The following is a 14,458-nucleotide window of genomic DNA, read 5'->3' as shown; positions in this document are numbered from 1 at the left end:
TTTGGACAGCAAGCAAAGAATTCCGTAAGGAAATACATCAGGCCAAGGTTAAAGAGCTTTGGAAGAATATGGTCGCAAACGTGTTGGCTATTCTCAACAAATCCTTTGCAACCTGAACCAGATTCAATTAGCAGGGAAATTGATAATGGAGATTATCATTTATTCAAGGCAGGGCAATGAATTGTCCCACTGAAGGGAAATTTCTGCTTGATCCAACTATGTAAACATAAACTGGTTAAGCTGATGTCAAGCAGAATACTAGCAAGGTCATAATCTGAAAAATGAAAATCTCACCTTAGCAAGGCAGGAAGGAGCATTACATTTATCTTAAAATAGTTATGTAATATGATGATGACAAATTATACTGTAATACAATGACCATGACTGAAAAACATTATGGCAAGTTTTCCCAAACAAAGGCCCTCGAGAAGGGGCCACAGATTGGGAATTTTAGGAGCTGTACTCTCAATATACTTGAAGGGTGGATGAAAGCTAGCAAAAAAACCCTCCAATATGCTTATTTAGGGCTAATTGTTTTCAAATAGGAAGTATGGTACAATTATACTAGGACATACATCTAGAATTGATTTTTGAATTCCCAACCATCCTTTCACTTCATTTCTATGCCCATAGGTTCCGATACTCAGAGGATGATGTGGTGGGGTATATAACGCAGATCCTTCAAGGTCTAGAATATCTTCATGGACGACATATCATTCACCTTGACCTGAAGCCTGAAAACATCATTGTTTCCACCACAAATGTAGTAAAAATTATTGACTTTGGTAGTGCCCAGACATACAATCCAATAGTTTTGCGACAGCTAGGGCGTCGTGTTGGCACTTTAGAATACATGGGTGAGTCTGTGTTTTTTATATATATATATATATATATATATATATATATATATATATATATATATATATATATATATATATATCAGATATATCATGCAAGAGGACGAGGAAAACAAATCGCTTTTGGAAGAGGCATGAGATACCTAGGTTGATCTAGAAATGTAGGTAATGGAATGGAGTGGCAGACAATCAGATTGCTAAGGAGACTGAAAGCAGAGCAGGAAGGAAAGAACTATGAAAGTTAGCTACAGAGCATTTGGTAAGACCCTAACTCTACGTTTGTTCCATCTTGCCCAGGGCAGAGGTAAAAATGCTTTTCTTCTGAATGGTTGACATTGGGAGGTGGAAGAAGGACTTAGCTTGTGCTGCCAGGCAAATACCTTCCTGCTAAGGTTATCTTCTCGTAGCCAGAAATCTCAAGGCATGGAAAATCCCACAATTTATACATACGTCTTACATTTCTGATTGATTGATTGATTAATGAATGCATATGCTGCTCATCTCACAACTCTGGACAGCTTGCAATATTTGAGCATGAATAACCCAGAGCTAGTGAGGAGCAATGGTTAAGTGCTGGACTAGGGGTCGGGAGATCCAGGTTCAAGTCCACTTTCAGCCATAGAGGTTCACTGGATAACTTTGGGCAGTTGCTCTCTCTCTCTCACCCCAACTACTACACAGGTCTGCTGTTGTGAAGAAAATTGGGAGGAGAGAACACTACACACACCAGCTGGAGGGCCTACGGAAAAAAGCAGGATATGAATCTAAAAAAATAAATAATCAGTGGAATGATACCCCTTTGAAGATTGACCGGATAACTGTGCAAAAACACTGTATCAGCCTTTTGGTGACCACACTTTACTTGGTTATAGTCTGAGTTCCTTTTTACTCTGTCTCTGATGGGCCTGAGGAAATATTTTTGCTCTGAACTCTCATCCTCTTTCTCCCTCTCCCTCCTTCCCTCTCCCTGCCTCTCACGGGTTTCTTCAGTATATTAAGAGGAAGCCCTTCCTGTGCTGCGTTCATGTGTGTGAGAGGGATGAGAGGGGAGGAAGGAGTAGGGAGGAAGTAGGATGGTTAGAGGAGAAGGGGAGGGGAAGAGAGTAGGAGGGGAGGAGAGAAAGAGGAGGGAAGTAGGGAAGGATTAGAGAGGGTGGACACAGCCTGGGGGGAGTGGGCAGACGGTACCAATGGTTAGGAATTTATTTTATTTTGTATGAATAAATGGAAAATAAAAACTTTTTAATAATAAGAGGAAGCCCTTGTGGGCACAATATGGATTTTGGCCTTGCATGTCATCTGCAAAGAAGAAAGAAGTATAGTCCTTTCTTTCCTTTGCAGCTCCAGAAATGGTGAAGGGGGATCCCGTTGGCTCAGCAGCTGACATCTGGGGCATAGGAGTGCTCACGTATATTATGTAAGTATGGAAATGAGATGAGTGATGGCAGGAAGTTGAGTGTGTCAAGTGGAATTAAAGATCTTAACTCTGATTAATTTCCTGCATTAAAAGTATACCAAATTGGAGCCCATAGTTCTGTTTCCTTGATATTCTGTTGAGCTGGGAAATAACATGCTCTGTAAAGTGTTAAAGGCACCAGCGTCTTACAAAAGCCTCCAATCACACATTGGTACCTCACTGTGGAATGTTAGCTCCATAGACAAGCGGATCATTTGTGTTGTCCATTGCTCCCATTCTCAATTGTTCCCATCAGGCTCAGTGGTCGCTCACCGTTCTTTGAAGCAGATACCTTGGAGATAGAGAGCAGGATCCTTGCAGGGCGTTACGATGCCTTCAAGCTCTACCCCAACGTCTCCCAGAGTGCTGCACTTTTCATCCGCAAAGTCCTCTCTGCTCATCCGTGGTGAGTGAATTGTGGGGAAAGAAAATGACGGAACCTGAGAGCAGCGCAGGTTTTGTCAGCCTAGTTGAGCAGCATCTGAAGCTTACCTTGATTGAGAACTCCAAATAGCATCACCGTAGTGTAAGCGTGAAGGTTATTAAACATACTATAAGCTTTAGGATATCCACAGGGCTTTGCTTGGAGGATTGCAAGAGGAAGCAAATAATTGTTCGTTTCTTTGCATGTTTACTTAAACAATGTGTATGGCTGCCCGCCTCGCCTCGCCACTGGGACTTAGCAGCTAACAATGAATTAAGAGCATAAAAAGTGTAAAGACTCCAATGTTTGTTTTTTTTTTAAAAAAAGAAAGAAGCTATGGCAACAATTAATCTATCGTGTCCCAGAGGGCCAGCTAAATCCTTCCATCTTACAAATCAATAGCAAAGAGACAAGCAGCAGGCAAACCAACCAATAGTGTTTCCAGTCCCAGTGCTTAAGGAGAAAACCTGATCTTTAGCACCTTACAGAAGACCACTAGGGTCAGGGAAATTCACGGCCAATATTAGAACAGTCATTAGATGTGATCAGTAGCATAATTCTCAAGATCCTTTCCTGCAAACAAAATCCATCAGTAGCATAATTCTAAATATCCTTTCCTGCAATTAAAAATCCATCCTGTGTACCTTTCACCAGTGGTTTTGTGGAATGGGAGCGGCATGGCTTTAAAAAGGAGCAAGATGTTGGAACTGCCTTAGTCGTGCCTTATTTCTGTTGCAAATTCTGGATATGTCATGTTTGGGTTCAATATCAGAGTGCATAATTTATACAAATCAGGTTTCAAGTACAGGCTGAGATATCTCCCGGTAAGGCTGAGAAAAGTTCTCGTTGGAAACTCTGGAGAGCTGCAGCAACCCATCAGTGTAAAGAAGTGGATGAAGGCCCAGGAGTCTGCATTAGTGTAAAATGGCGCCCTGTGCATTTTACATTCTACCTGACTTTCAGTCTGGGGTTTTATTTCCATCCTGAATATAACAAGCTCCTTCTCATAAACCTATCTCTTGCAGGAGCCGTCCCACTCTCAAGGATTGCTTCGCCAATCCGTGGCTCCAGGATGCCTATCTCATGAAGTTGCGGCGTCAGACCCTCACTTTCACCACGAGTCGCCTGAAAGAGTTCTTGGTGGAGCAGCAGCGTCGGCGCAATGAAGTGGCTACCAAGCACAAGGTCTTATTGCGCTCCTACCATGGCGCTAGCAGCCACGTGCCCTAGCCGCCTGCCCTGCCGGAGGAGCCACAAAACATTCCAGCAGGGGGCGTAATGGGCCAAGTACCTGTCCTCCCAGCCAGGGTGGGACTGGTTGATATACCTCATGGATGAAAAAGAGTCATCAGCACTGGCTGCTGATCTTCCCCTTCTCCCACAATCCTCACAGCAGGGCAAGCTGGTTTAGAGGGAATGAAATAGTGCCTGGTGACAAGACATGCGACTGTGGGGGTTGGTTCGCAAAGGGGTGATGTGGTCTGGGAAATCTGAGAAGGGCTTTGAAGAGGCAAAAGCCGGGACCTCTGCTCATCAGAAGAAAGTTCCTTGGAAGATTCAGATGACTCCTTCTGCATTGTGTCTAATGGACAGCCCTCCGTTCCTTGGTACACAGCCCTGAGGAGTGGCCCGTTGTTTTGTTTTGCAAAGTAACCTGAACTGGGAAAGAAAAAAGATGGATCAGCCCTGCTAGATTAGGTTTGTGTGAAGGCACAACAGGAAGGGAAAACTTTGTCCGCCACCCGTGTAACCGATACGCAATGCAGTCGTGGGATAATTTGTTGTCATCATCATGGCTGTTTCTGTTTCCCAAGGCAGGAAATAGGAAAGGAGGGTCATGCATTAAGTCTACATCTGTTAGATAGAGAAACTTTAATTTGTGTTTCTGCACTGAGTAGGGTTGGATTCAAGGGTTTCAGTGGCCTCTTCCAACTTTGTGGTCTTAGGATTTTACAGCAACCCAATGTACGTTGGCTGGGGAATTCTGAGAGTTGAACTCCACACATCTTAAAGTTGCCAAAGTTGAGAAACACTGATGTTAAGACAGCCATTAGAAGATCTTTCATCTTCGAACTTTCACCGTAATCTCTCCTTTGCATTTTGCACATGCTTTTCTGAAAGTATAATCTTTTTTTCCCCTTCAGAACTCGTGCAGAAGACACTTTGTCTTCTTGCCCACTTTCATGAATCAAGTATAGACTTTCTACACAACTCCACCTCCTCAAAGTATTTACACTTATACAAGACTCTTTCCTTAATGCTCTTTCGCCAAAGTACATCTTGGGACCTGCAGAACACCTGGTCAAACAGGCAGAGAGCTTCCACTTTTATGCAGCTTTTTCTTTTGCTGTAGGCTTTCTCAGGATGTACAACATTGTGTGTTGGTTTTATTGTTAAGGAAGGGAATGGAATGGCCTCTGTGCTCATCCCAGTCCTTTATACTTGTTAGCCTTGCTGTGGTGAAGGTAGCTGACTCTATCTCCGCTGCCATAGAAACTCACTAATGAAGCCACTTAACATAGTCAGGGGAATATTTCTAGCTGTCTCCCTTCCCAAGGAATGAAGTTGCAGGTCGTCTGTTTTCTACCCTGCCTGGCCTGTATAGTATCCATAGCAATCAACCTTTCAGGTCTTACTGAAAAGGATGGAAGCCATTCTGAACATTAGAATCTACAGGTTCTCATATCTACAGAATCTCTGATGTATTGGGGTAGAGAGGAGTTACAAACCTAGATTGGGTAGGATAGTGGAAATAAGATGTTGACAGTTGATCAGAAGAGAACATTGAACCCAGGCATCTAGGGCAGGGGTAGGCAACCTTGGCTCTTTTATATGACTCGTGGACTTCAACTCCCAGAATTCCTGAGCTGACTCGGGAATTCTGGGAGTTGAAGTCCACGAGTCATAAAAGAGCCGAGGTTGCCTACCCCTGATCTAGGGCGTAAATGCAACTATCCTGTCTTGCCTTGGGTGTGTAAATGCACGCCTCTGATTCCCCCAAGTTCATTTCTCACCCTGTCCAATATATTTTAAATATGGAGACAATGCACATTTTCCCTCTTGCACAGGAAAAGCAAAACAACAAACCTCTTCCAGATGGATGGTTTATCACGAATCAATCGCTGTTCTTCTGCTACAACTATAAATGGAACCACACACGACTTTCCACATTATCATGGATATTGCAGTCTTCCTGTAAACTCATCTCACTCTTTTCTAGGTCTATCCAAAGCTACAGCATAAATGCTGTAGGTGGAAAGAAAAAAAATTTATATTCACCTGAGCAATCATGGGATGGGATATCCTAGTAACCTTTTTTATTAAAAGAAACCGTTTATTAGTGCTAAGCGCTTCTTACATGTCAAAAAAGTTTGGAAAGGCTTTTCTTTTTAAAATTAGTATAGCGGTATTTTAACATTTTTAAAATATATAATTGGAAAAGCATTTTGGCACTAATTTTTAAAAAATAAGGTTTACAAATGGATGCTTACCACGCAGTTTATATTAAAAGTATGCTGAGATTTAAGGGGTACAGCTTTTCCAATACCCTATTACACAAACTGAAGATAGGTCTAAAAAAAAAACAACCCTCTATACATTTTGACATTGTGCTAGTCTTTTTTCGGAAAGAAAGAGAAAGAAAGGAAGGAAGGAAGGAAGAAAGAAAGAAAAAGAATGAATAGTGGGAAACATGAAAAAGTTACAAATGTTTGAATTCCTTCCCAAAGGGTGAATGAAAAGGGGGAAATCTGCAATAAATGCCTTGTGTGGAAGCAGTTCACCAGTAAAAATAAAGACACAATAATTTAAATGGTTTGATGTGATTCATGGAGAAAATGGAAGCTTACAAATGAAAGGTATATTTTTTGTATTTTCTCTTAGTAAAAATATTGAGCTGGTTAATCTAGGTCAGGGGTAGGCAACCTTGGCTCTTTTATGATTCATGGACTTCAACTCCCAGAATTCCTGAGCCAGCACATAATTCACCCTTCTTGTTTCTCTAGCAAGTTGTAATGTCAGTTATAAGTAAAGCTATAACTTTACTTGGCTCTTTTATGACTCGTGGACTTCAATGCCCAGAATTCCTGAGCCAGCCATGCTATCTCAGGAATTCTGGGAGTTGAAGTCCACGAGTCATAAAAGAGCCAAGGTTGCCTACCCCGATCTAGATGTTCTATTAAAGACAAGGATGAATGCCAATAGAGACCCCTCGGAATGTCTTTGAATTTATCTAAAAATATGAATGGCATTGCTCAGCAGCACAGTGGCCTAGAGGTGAAGAAGCTCACCTCCCACTTGGAAGGTTGAGAGTTCAATCCTAGGCAATGGCAGATATTTCTCTCCCAGGGTGCAAAGAAGAAATACCTGTTGCGAATGTGAGCCCTGACTCCACCCAGAATAAAGACATTAAAGGATCATAAAAAAGAAAAAAACGAGTGGAGTTGCCATGGAATTATTTTTGGTCTGATATGCATTGTTTCCCCTTTAGGTACAAATTTAGAGAGAGAGAAATGCAACACGTTTTCTCAGAATGCATCATCAAAGAATTGACCCAGGGCTACATACAGTAGTATTAAATTAACTTTAAATCCATAAATACAAATGGCACTTTAAGTGCATACAAAAAAATGCACACACAAATTCACACTGTGACTAATGGGGAAGAAGGAAGCAAAATAAGTTTTCATTCTGCAATGTGAAAGTGAGGCTGAGTTCAACCCACAGGATGAACCCTTCCAAAAAAGGTAGAGACAAAACTTAGATAGCCCATAGTAATGCTGGACTTAACAAGAGAACCAAAATTGGTGTCTTTAACCCAGGGGTGTCAAACTCAATTTTATTGAGGGCCACATCAGCATTGAGGATGCCCTCAGGAGGCCGGGTGGGTGTGGCCTACTGGGTGGGCGTGGCCAGCTCTACATTGTTCACGTCAAGGGTGCCTGTGGGGTCCTGGGCAGGAGTGGGACAAATCTGAGGGTCTCTGGCAGAAGGGGGTGGGACCAAGGTATAGTCCATTGGAGGAGCCTCACTGTTCCTCTCAGGAGGTTGGTGGTGCGGGCTGCCCGGAGACCTGGGAAGCAGAGGTCAAATGCCCAGCCTGGCCCTTGAGCACCCACGGCACCAAGCCCAGCCCCACTTCCTCAAGGCTGCTGCTCAAGGTTCTCCTAGTTCCTCACCTTGAGGAGCTAAGATTGAATGTGTTTCAGCATAGATGGCCACCACAAAATTGTACATTGGTTCCTGGCTGGCCTGAGCCAGGGCCAAGGCAAAGGGGGACGTTCCCTCACTATTTCCAGGATGGCTTCGTGGGCCACATGAAACCACTTCGCGGGCTGCATCCGGCCCCCGGGCCTTGTGTTTGACATGTCTGCTTTAACCTATTGTGAAAAACTTCAACTGATTCTTGAAAATCTTGTTCACCACCATAAGTAGAAGGTGGTGTTGGTATTGGTGGTACATGTGTGCGGGTGAGTGGGGTGAGGAGTGGGTGGCAGTGGTGGCAGGAGTAATGGTATGTGTGCAAGGGATGGAGGCAGCTTATAATTCTCCATTTGTTCTTAACCATTCATGACATTTAGATTAGCTTATTACCCCTAAACATGGTTTTACATGCTTTCTAATAGTCTCCTGGTTTCATAGCCTGTTGAACATACTTGTTCCTCACCGCATTCTTTTTGTCCTCACCCTCTCCTTTCCCTGAACTTGCTGAGCGTCACCCACATGCAAAAGGATCTCGCACAAGAGACAACAGTTACACAATTGCAAGGTATGGCCCAGTCCCCTTCTTCCATGATTCTGAGTAGTTCAGGCTCCCTGTGCACACAAATCTATCCACCACCAGTCTGAAATGTTAGAAGTTCTGCTTTAAATTAAATCAGGTTGAAGGAACACAATGATCCGTGCCTTTGAGCTCAGGCATAAATAAAGGGTTCTTTAGCCCCACCTCTCCAGAATAAATGGAAACAACTCAGTTGGCAATTCTTTTGTTACACGTTTTCAATAATTACCCAATTTTGTATGAGGTTCTTCTTATGAGATGAAACATGGTGACCTTAAATTGGCTGGCTCCTATGGAAGAAGGGCTTTTGAAATTAGGTTCTGTGCCGGGATCAAACAGGCAAGTAAGGAACAAAATTGGACTACCCACTCACTACCTTATGTAACTTGGCCTAACAGAATCCTTCATTTGTCAGATCAGCACAAAACTGGTTAAAAAAAAAATCAGTTATTAGCTATAACCCAAGTCAGATTTAGATGTACAATAATCCAAGAACTGATTTTAAAAGGTACTATAGTGAAACAAATACTCTTTGCATTTTTAATTTCTCATAGACTCTGGATGAGTAAGTAAGTAAAGTTACACTGCTCAGAGTCCTGAATCATCTTCCTAGTACACATTTTTTAACCTTCATCTGGCAAGAGTTCCTACTTTTACTCAAGATGCCACTAGAAATCCAGGGGAAACCTATGGAGGCTGAAAATATAGGACTAATTAATTGAGTGTTGTTGTGATGTGGGAACAGCCTGTGCCACACAAGAATGTTTTGCTCTGGAGTTAGTTTCTGAGTGGACCCCAAACACATATTATTGGCTCTTCTTCACAGTACTCAAGCTTGTCTCAGATATGCCAAGGGAAAGAAAAAAGGTGTTTCATGGGCTAGCGTTCACATGGTCTTTGCTTCTGTGGGTAAATCCCATAAAGTCTAAGAAATCCTTTATTTGTTTACACCAGGAGTAGTCAACCTTGGCTCTTTTATGACTCGTGGACTTCAACTCCCAGAATTCCTGAGCCAGCTGTGCTGGCTCAGGAATTCTGGGAGTTGAAGTCCACGAGTCATAAAAGAGCCAAGGTTGACTACTCCTGGTTTACACCTAAGGGACAGAGTCTTGCCAAACTCAAGTTATAACCCTCTAATTATCAGATACTGTATATCCTGATATTCTAGGGCAGGGGTAGGCAACCTTGGCTCTTTTATGACTCGTGGACTTCAACTCCCAAAATTCCTGAGCCAGCCATGCTGAGGGGGAAGGGAGAGGTTTCCAAGCTGAGCCACGCTGGCTCAGGAATTCTGGGAGTTGAAGTCCACGAGTCATAAAAGAGCTAAGGTTGCCTACCCCTGGTTTACACCTAAGGGACAGAGTCTTGCCAAACTCAAGTTATAACCCTCTTACTACCAGATACTGTATATCCTGATATTCTAGGGCAGGGGTAGGCAACCTTGGCTCTTTTATGACTCGTGGACTTCAACTCCCAGAATTCCTGAGCCAGCCATGCTGAGGGGAAAGGGAGAGGTTTCCAAGCTGAGCCACGCTAACCCTCTAACTACCAGATACTGTATATCCTGATATTCTAGGGGGTGGCTAAACTGACCCCATCCAGCTTCCCCTCCCCATTCAACTCTGAACTGCGAAGTCTCTTAATTCAGGCTTCTCTTTGAGGGAATGTACTGCCCCCTCTTGAAAAGTTCTGAGCTGCCTAGACTTGCTTCCACTGATTCTTCAGTGCACATTCCATCACAGTATTAGAGATTTCACCTTTAGCATGTAGAAGTTCTCAAGGTTAATCTTTACAGTACTCCGGACAGACTCGGGCCTTTAAATTTCCGTTTAAAATCCTGGAAAGGTTCGATTAGTTAGTGTAGTAGGCAATGAGCCTATTGCCTTTGGTTTACACTCCATTTACACTAATGGAGAAGAGTATGAATTTCCCAATTTTTGCCATATCCCCTTGACCCGGTCCTGTCTCCCTCTCAGGCCATCATTTCTTTAACATTACCCTGTTATCTTCTGTACCACAAAAGAAATCAGCAAAGCAGATGGAGCAAAGAAGCCAGGGCAATGTATTATTATGCTGGGAACTCTCTTTATTACTATGTTAAGAATTGCTAATCAGGAAAGTTCAGCACTAACTAGATGAGTCAAAATTCTAACTCATTATGACACCCATGCCCACTCTCCTACTCACATGAGTAAATCAAAGGTAGCCTTCCAACTCTTTGAAGCTGTATCTGCAAGGACAGATGGAATGCGGCTCAGATGCCATTCTGGAAATCTGGTACACTCAACACTTCTCAAACACCTTTAAGACATTTGAACTATTGTATGTCCTTTACATTTACTTTTGAACCAAAGAACATTCCGGAAAGTATCAAACAAGCTATACTGAAACTGCAAACTAGTGAAAAAGTTTTCTTAAGCAAGTCAAATTATTTTATCTTTTTAACTAAAAAACAGAATTAATTGAAAAACAGCCCCAGAGCTCATACAGTAGTTACTTCAGAAGAACTGTTTCATTCATCTGTTGTTGCATGGTGAAGCAAAGGATGGGCTTGCATAACAAGCTTATGTGAATCAGTTGATCAAAGGTTGAGATTGCACACATGCTCAGCTTGGTTAGTCTTCAGTTTTTCTTTTCTTTTTTTCTGCTTTTGTAAGTTGGGTGAACTCAACTTGTACGATTATACTGTGGTACAACATGCTGTGAAACTCCCATACCCCAATGGTTAATTCAGTAATCATATTAACCATGTTGGAGGAACTTCAGCAAAATGTTTTAGCATCCTAAAAGCCAATACATTTATGATGACATTGGATTTCTTGGATTAGAATCCCCTTCTATGGTGGACTGACAATGGAGTATTCTCTTATCTATGATGATGGTAAAATGGGAGAGGCCTGGAAATGTGTAGATAAGTCAGTAGATCCACTGTTCAGGGACATAAATATCCAGGAATGAATGAACGAATCAATCAATCAATCAATGATGAATCAATGAAAATACACACACACACTAACTATAATATACTTTTATCTATAAAGTTAGATAAATATAGTTTCATAATTTACTTATCTTTCAAAAGGCACCTTTAGTGTCTGTTTTTCAATATTTCACTTGATGGCAAAATAGATATTAGTTTTTCAATATGTTGGCTACATGTCACACAATAAAATTTACCAAGCTGGTTTTTAAACAATAGTGGATGCATTTGCACAGAAGGCTAAGCTTGCTTAGTTTTACCCTTGGCTAAATTTTTAATCTGATATGTAGACTTAGGCCTTTTGATTTGTTTATGTTGTTTTTTTAATGTGGATGATACCCAGCTTTATATCTGTGCTTCAGGCCCCTTGAGTGGTGCTGTGGATAGCCTATCCCAGTGTCTGATGGTTCTTCAGGTTTAAAGGGGAAGAAACGGGCCTCGACTCAACCCTAGCAAGACTGAGTAACTATGGGTATTTGGACTTTCTGGAGACAAGGTGCTTCTATCTCTAAGTCTGGATGGGGTATACAGCTCTAGTATACAGTCTGGAGGTTCTCCTATTCTCACATCTCCTACTCAAGGCACAGGTGGCAACTGTGGCTAGGAGAGCCTTTGCACAGTTTCAGGTGGTGTGCCAGTTGCATCCATTCTTGGACCAGGAGGCCCTGTTCATTGCCCTTAGATTACTGCAACATGCTTTACATGGGACCACCCTTGAAGAGTATTTGAAAACTTCAACTGGTGCAGAAGGTGACTGTAGATATAGTAAATGATGCCACATACACAACACATGTAATACCACTACTAATAGAATAACAGATTTGGAAGGGACCTTGGATGTCTTCTAGTCCAATCCCATGCTCAAGCAGGAAACTCTATAACATTTCAGACAAATGATTGTCCAATCTCTTCTTAAAAACTTCCAGTGTTGGAACATCCACAAAGTCATTCCACTGATTAATTGTTCTAACTGTCAGGAAATTTCTCTTTAGTTCTAGGTTGCTTCTCTTCTTGATTAGTTTCCATCTATTGCTTCTTGTCCTGCCTTCAGGCACTTTGGAGAACAGGTCGATCCCCTCTTCTTTGTGGCCACCCCTGAGATATTGGAACACTGCTATCATGTCCCCCCTCGTCCTTCTCTTCATTAAACTAGACGTATCCAATTCCTGGAACTGTTATTCATATGTTTTAGCCTCCAGTCCCCTAATCATCTTTGTTGCTCTTCTCTAAAGTCTTAAAATCTTTTTATATTGTAGCGACCAAAACTGGATGCAATATTCCCAGTGTGATCTTACGAGGGCATTATACTGTAAAATGGTACTAACACTTCATGTAATCTTGATTCTATCCCTCTGTTAATGCAGCCTAGGACTGTTTTGGCTTTTTTGACAGCTACACCACACTGCTGGCTGATATTTAAATGATTGCCCACTAGGACTCCAAGATCCCTCTCACAATTACTACTATTGAGCCTATACACCTATACTACCTGTGCATTTGGTTTTTCTTGCCTAAATTAACTACATGAATTGCACTGGTTGCCAGTGTGTTTCCAGGTGCAATTCAAGATGCTGGTTGTCATATTTAAGCCCTAGACAGTTTGGGACTGTGTTACCTGAGGACCATCTTTTTCCATGTGTAGACCATCTCTCTACACATCCAATTCAATCTAGCAGATTGGACATGCTGCAGATTCTATCAGTCAAGGGTATTGACTGATGGGAACTAGAAGACAGCCCTTCTCTGCTCTAGCCTATCTTGTGGAATATCCTTTCCTTAGAAATTAGAATGGCCCCAACCTTCTTGGCTTTTCTCAAGGCTTTAAAACCTGGCTACGTACCTGGGCTTGGGGTTCAGGTGTGTTAAGGGTCCCATTTCTTGGCTTTACTGTTTATGGTATTTTTCTTGGTTAATTATCTTGGCTGCTGTATGTATTTATGTTTTTATTGTATAATTGTTTTATAGTTTTAGAACTGTAAACAACCAAGTGTCGTGTGGTTGAATTGGGTGGCTATAGAAATTGAATAAATGAACAAAATGTAAGGGGAGACATATTGAAGCTCCGCATGACAGACTCTTTGACCACACATGCCTCTCCTATGTCATTCCACTATGTCATCACTATTTCTGCTCCATAATCCTTCAAATGTAGCCTTTCCCCCAACAACTTTGAAAAAAGTGAAATTAATGCTATCACAGGTTGATTTCTATGAGGAAGCAGAGGCCAGGAGGTAGAATGAAGCAAGAATTTCCATCAAGGAGAGAAGAGATTGCCCCAACGTTCTATTGAACTGCAAGGCTTCAGGGAAAAATAGTAGGTTTTTTTTTTTCAAAATTGCAGACCCCATCAATTATTGCTGAGCCAGCAATAAAGTAACTCCTTGCTGGATCTAACTGGCTCATGAGAACTGACCCTGAATATGCAAAGATACTGTATGGAAACACCCTCCATTTGAGAGCCTCGTATTACAGTACATAACTGGAAGCGTTGCAATAACATAGTTATTACCACTTATTGAGGCTGACCTGTCCAATGAAATAATTCAGTATGATGAAAGCAGGTTGACATCCATTTTATCTGTGAAAGGCAAATTTCAGTCACTTTTCTGGACCAAATATGTGCATTGGAGTAGATCTCTTGACTTTTACAAGCTGTTTGACTAGCCCTTGATCCTAATACCTGGAGCTCGCTCCCGTCCAGTGTTTTTGGTCCTCCAACACCAGCATGTATTGGTAGCAACCCGGAGAGGGTGTGTATTTGTCAGTCTGCCACTCCTCTTCTCTGTCTCTCAGCAAAGGACAGGAATGGTACAGCTGCTCCAGTCTCTCTGGGTTGGTCAATGTGATTACACAGCACTGGGTTGCAATCAGCGCGGCCCCAATTCTCACAGGTACCTGGCAGCAGACTATATAAGGGAGTGCCAAGATTCCCCTCTGAGCAGGGGGCTCACTTGCCACCCCC

The 14,458-nt window shown here is 42.2% G+C and overlaps 1 protein-coding gene across 5 annotated transcripts in view; it reads left to right on the top strand.

Moving 5' to 3' along the window:
• The window catches only part of SPEG (striated muscle enriched protein kinase), a 134,300-nt gene extending 127,752 nt beyond the window's left edge, over positions 1 to 6,548 (top strand). For all 5 annotated transcript variants that reach the window (XM_039354415.1, XM_039354416.1, XM_039354417.1 and 2 more), the window contains 4 exons: positions 634 to 857; positions 2,199 to 2,274; positions 2,570 to 2,719; positions 3,763 to 6,548. In XM_039354415.1, the coding sequence (XP_039210349.1) occupies positions 634 to 857; positions 2,199 to 2,274; positions 2,570 to 2,719; positions 3,763 to 3,967 (655 nt within the window). In that variant the 3' untranslated portion in view covers positions 3,968 to 6,548. The remainder of the gene's footprint in view (positions 1 to 633; positions 858 to 2,198; positions 2,275 to 2,569; positions 2,720 to 3,762) is intronic.
• Positions 6,549 to 14,458: the final 7,910 nt, after the last annotated feature.

Source organism: Crotalus tigris, unplaced genomic scaffold, assembly GCF_016545835.1.
Source record: "Crotalus tigris isolate CLP2741 ecotype Arizona unplaced genomic scaffold, ASM1654583v1 scf7180000018550.1270297659:1495590, whole genome shotgun sequence".
Lineage (NCBI taxonomy): Eukaryota > Metazoa > Chordata > Lepidosauria > Squamata > Viperidae > Crotalus > Crotalus tigris.
Note: the sequence above shows the minus strand (reverse complement) of the source record. Positions and strands in the feature narration are given on the sequence as shown.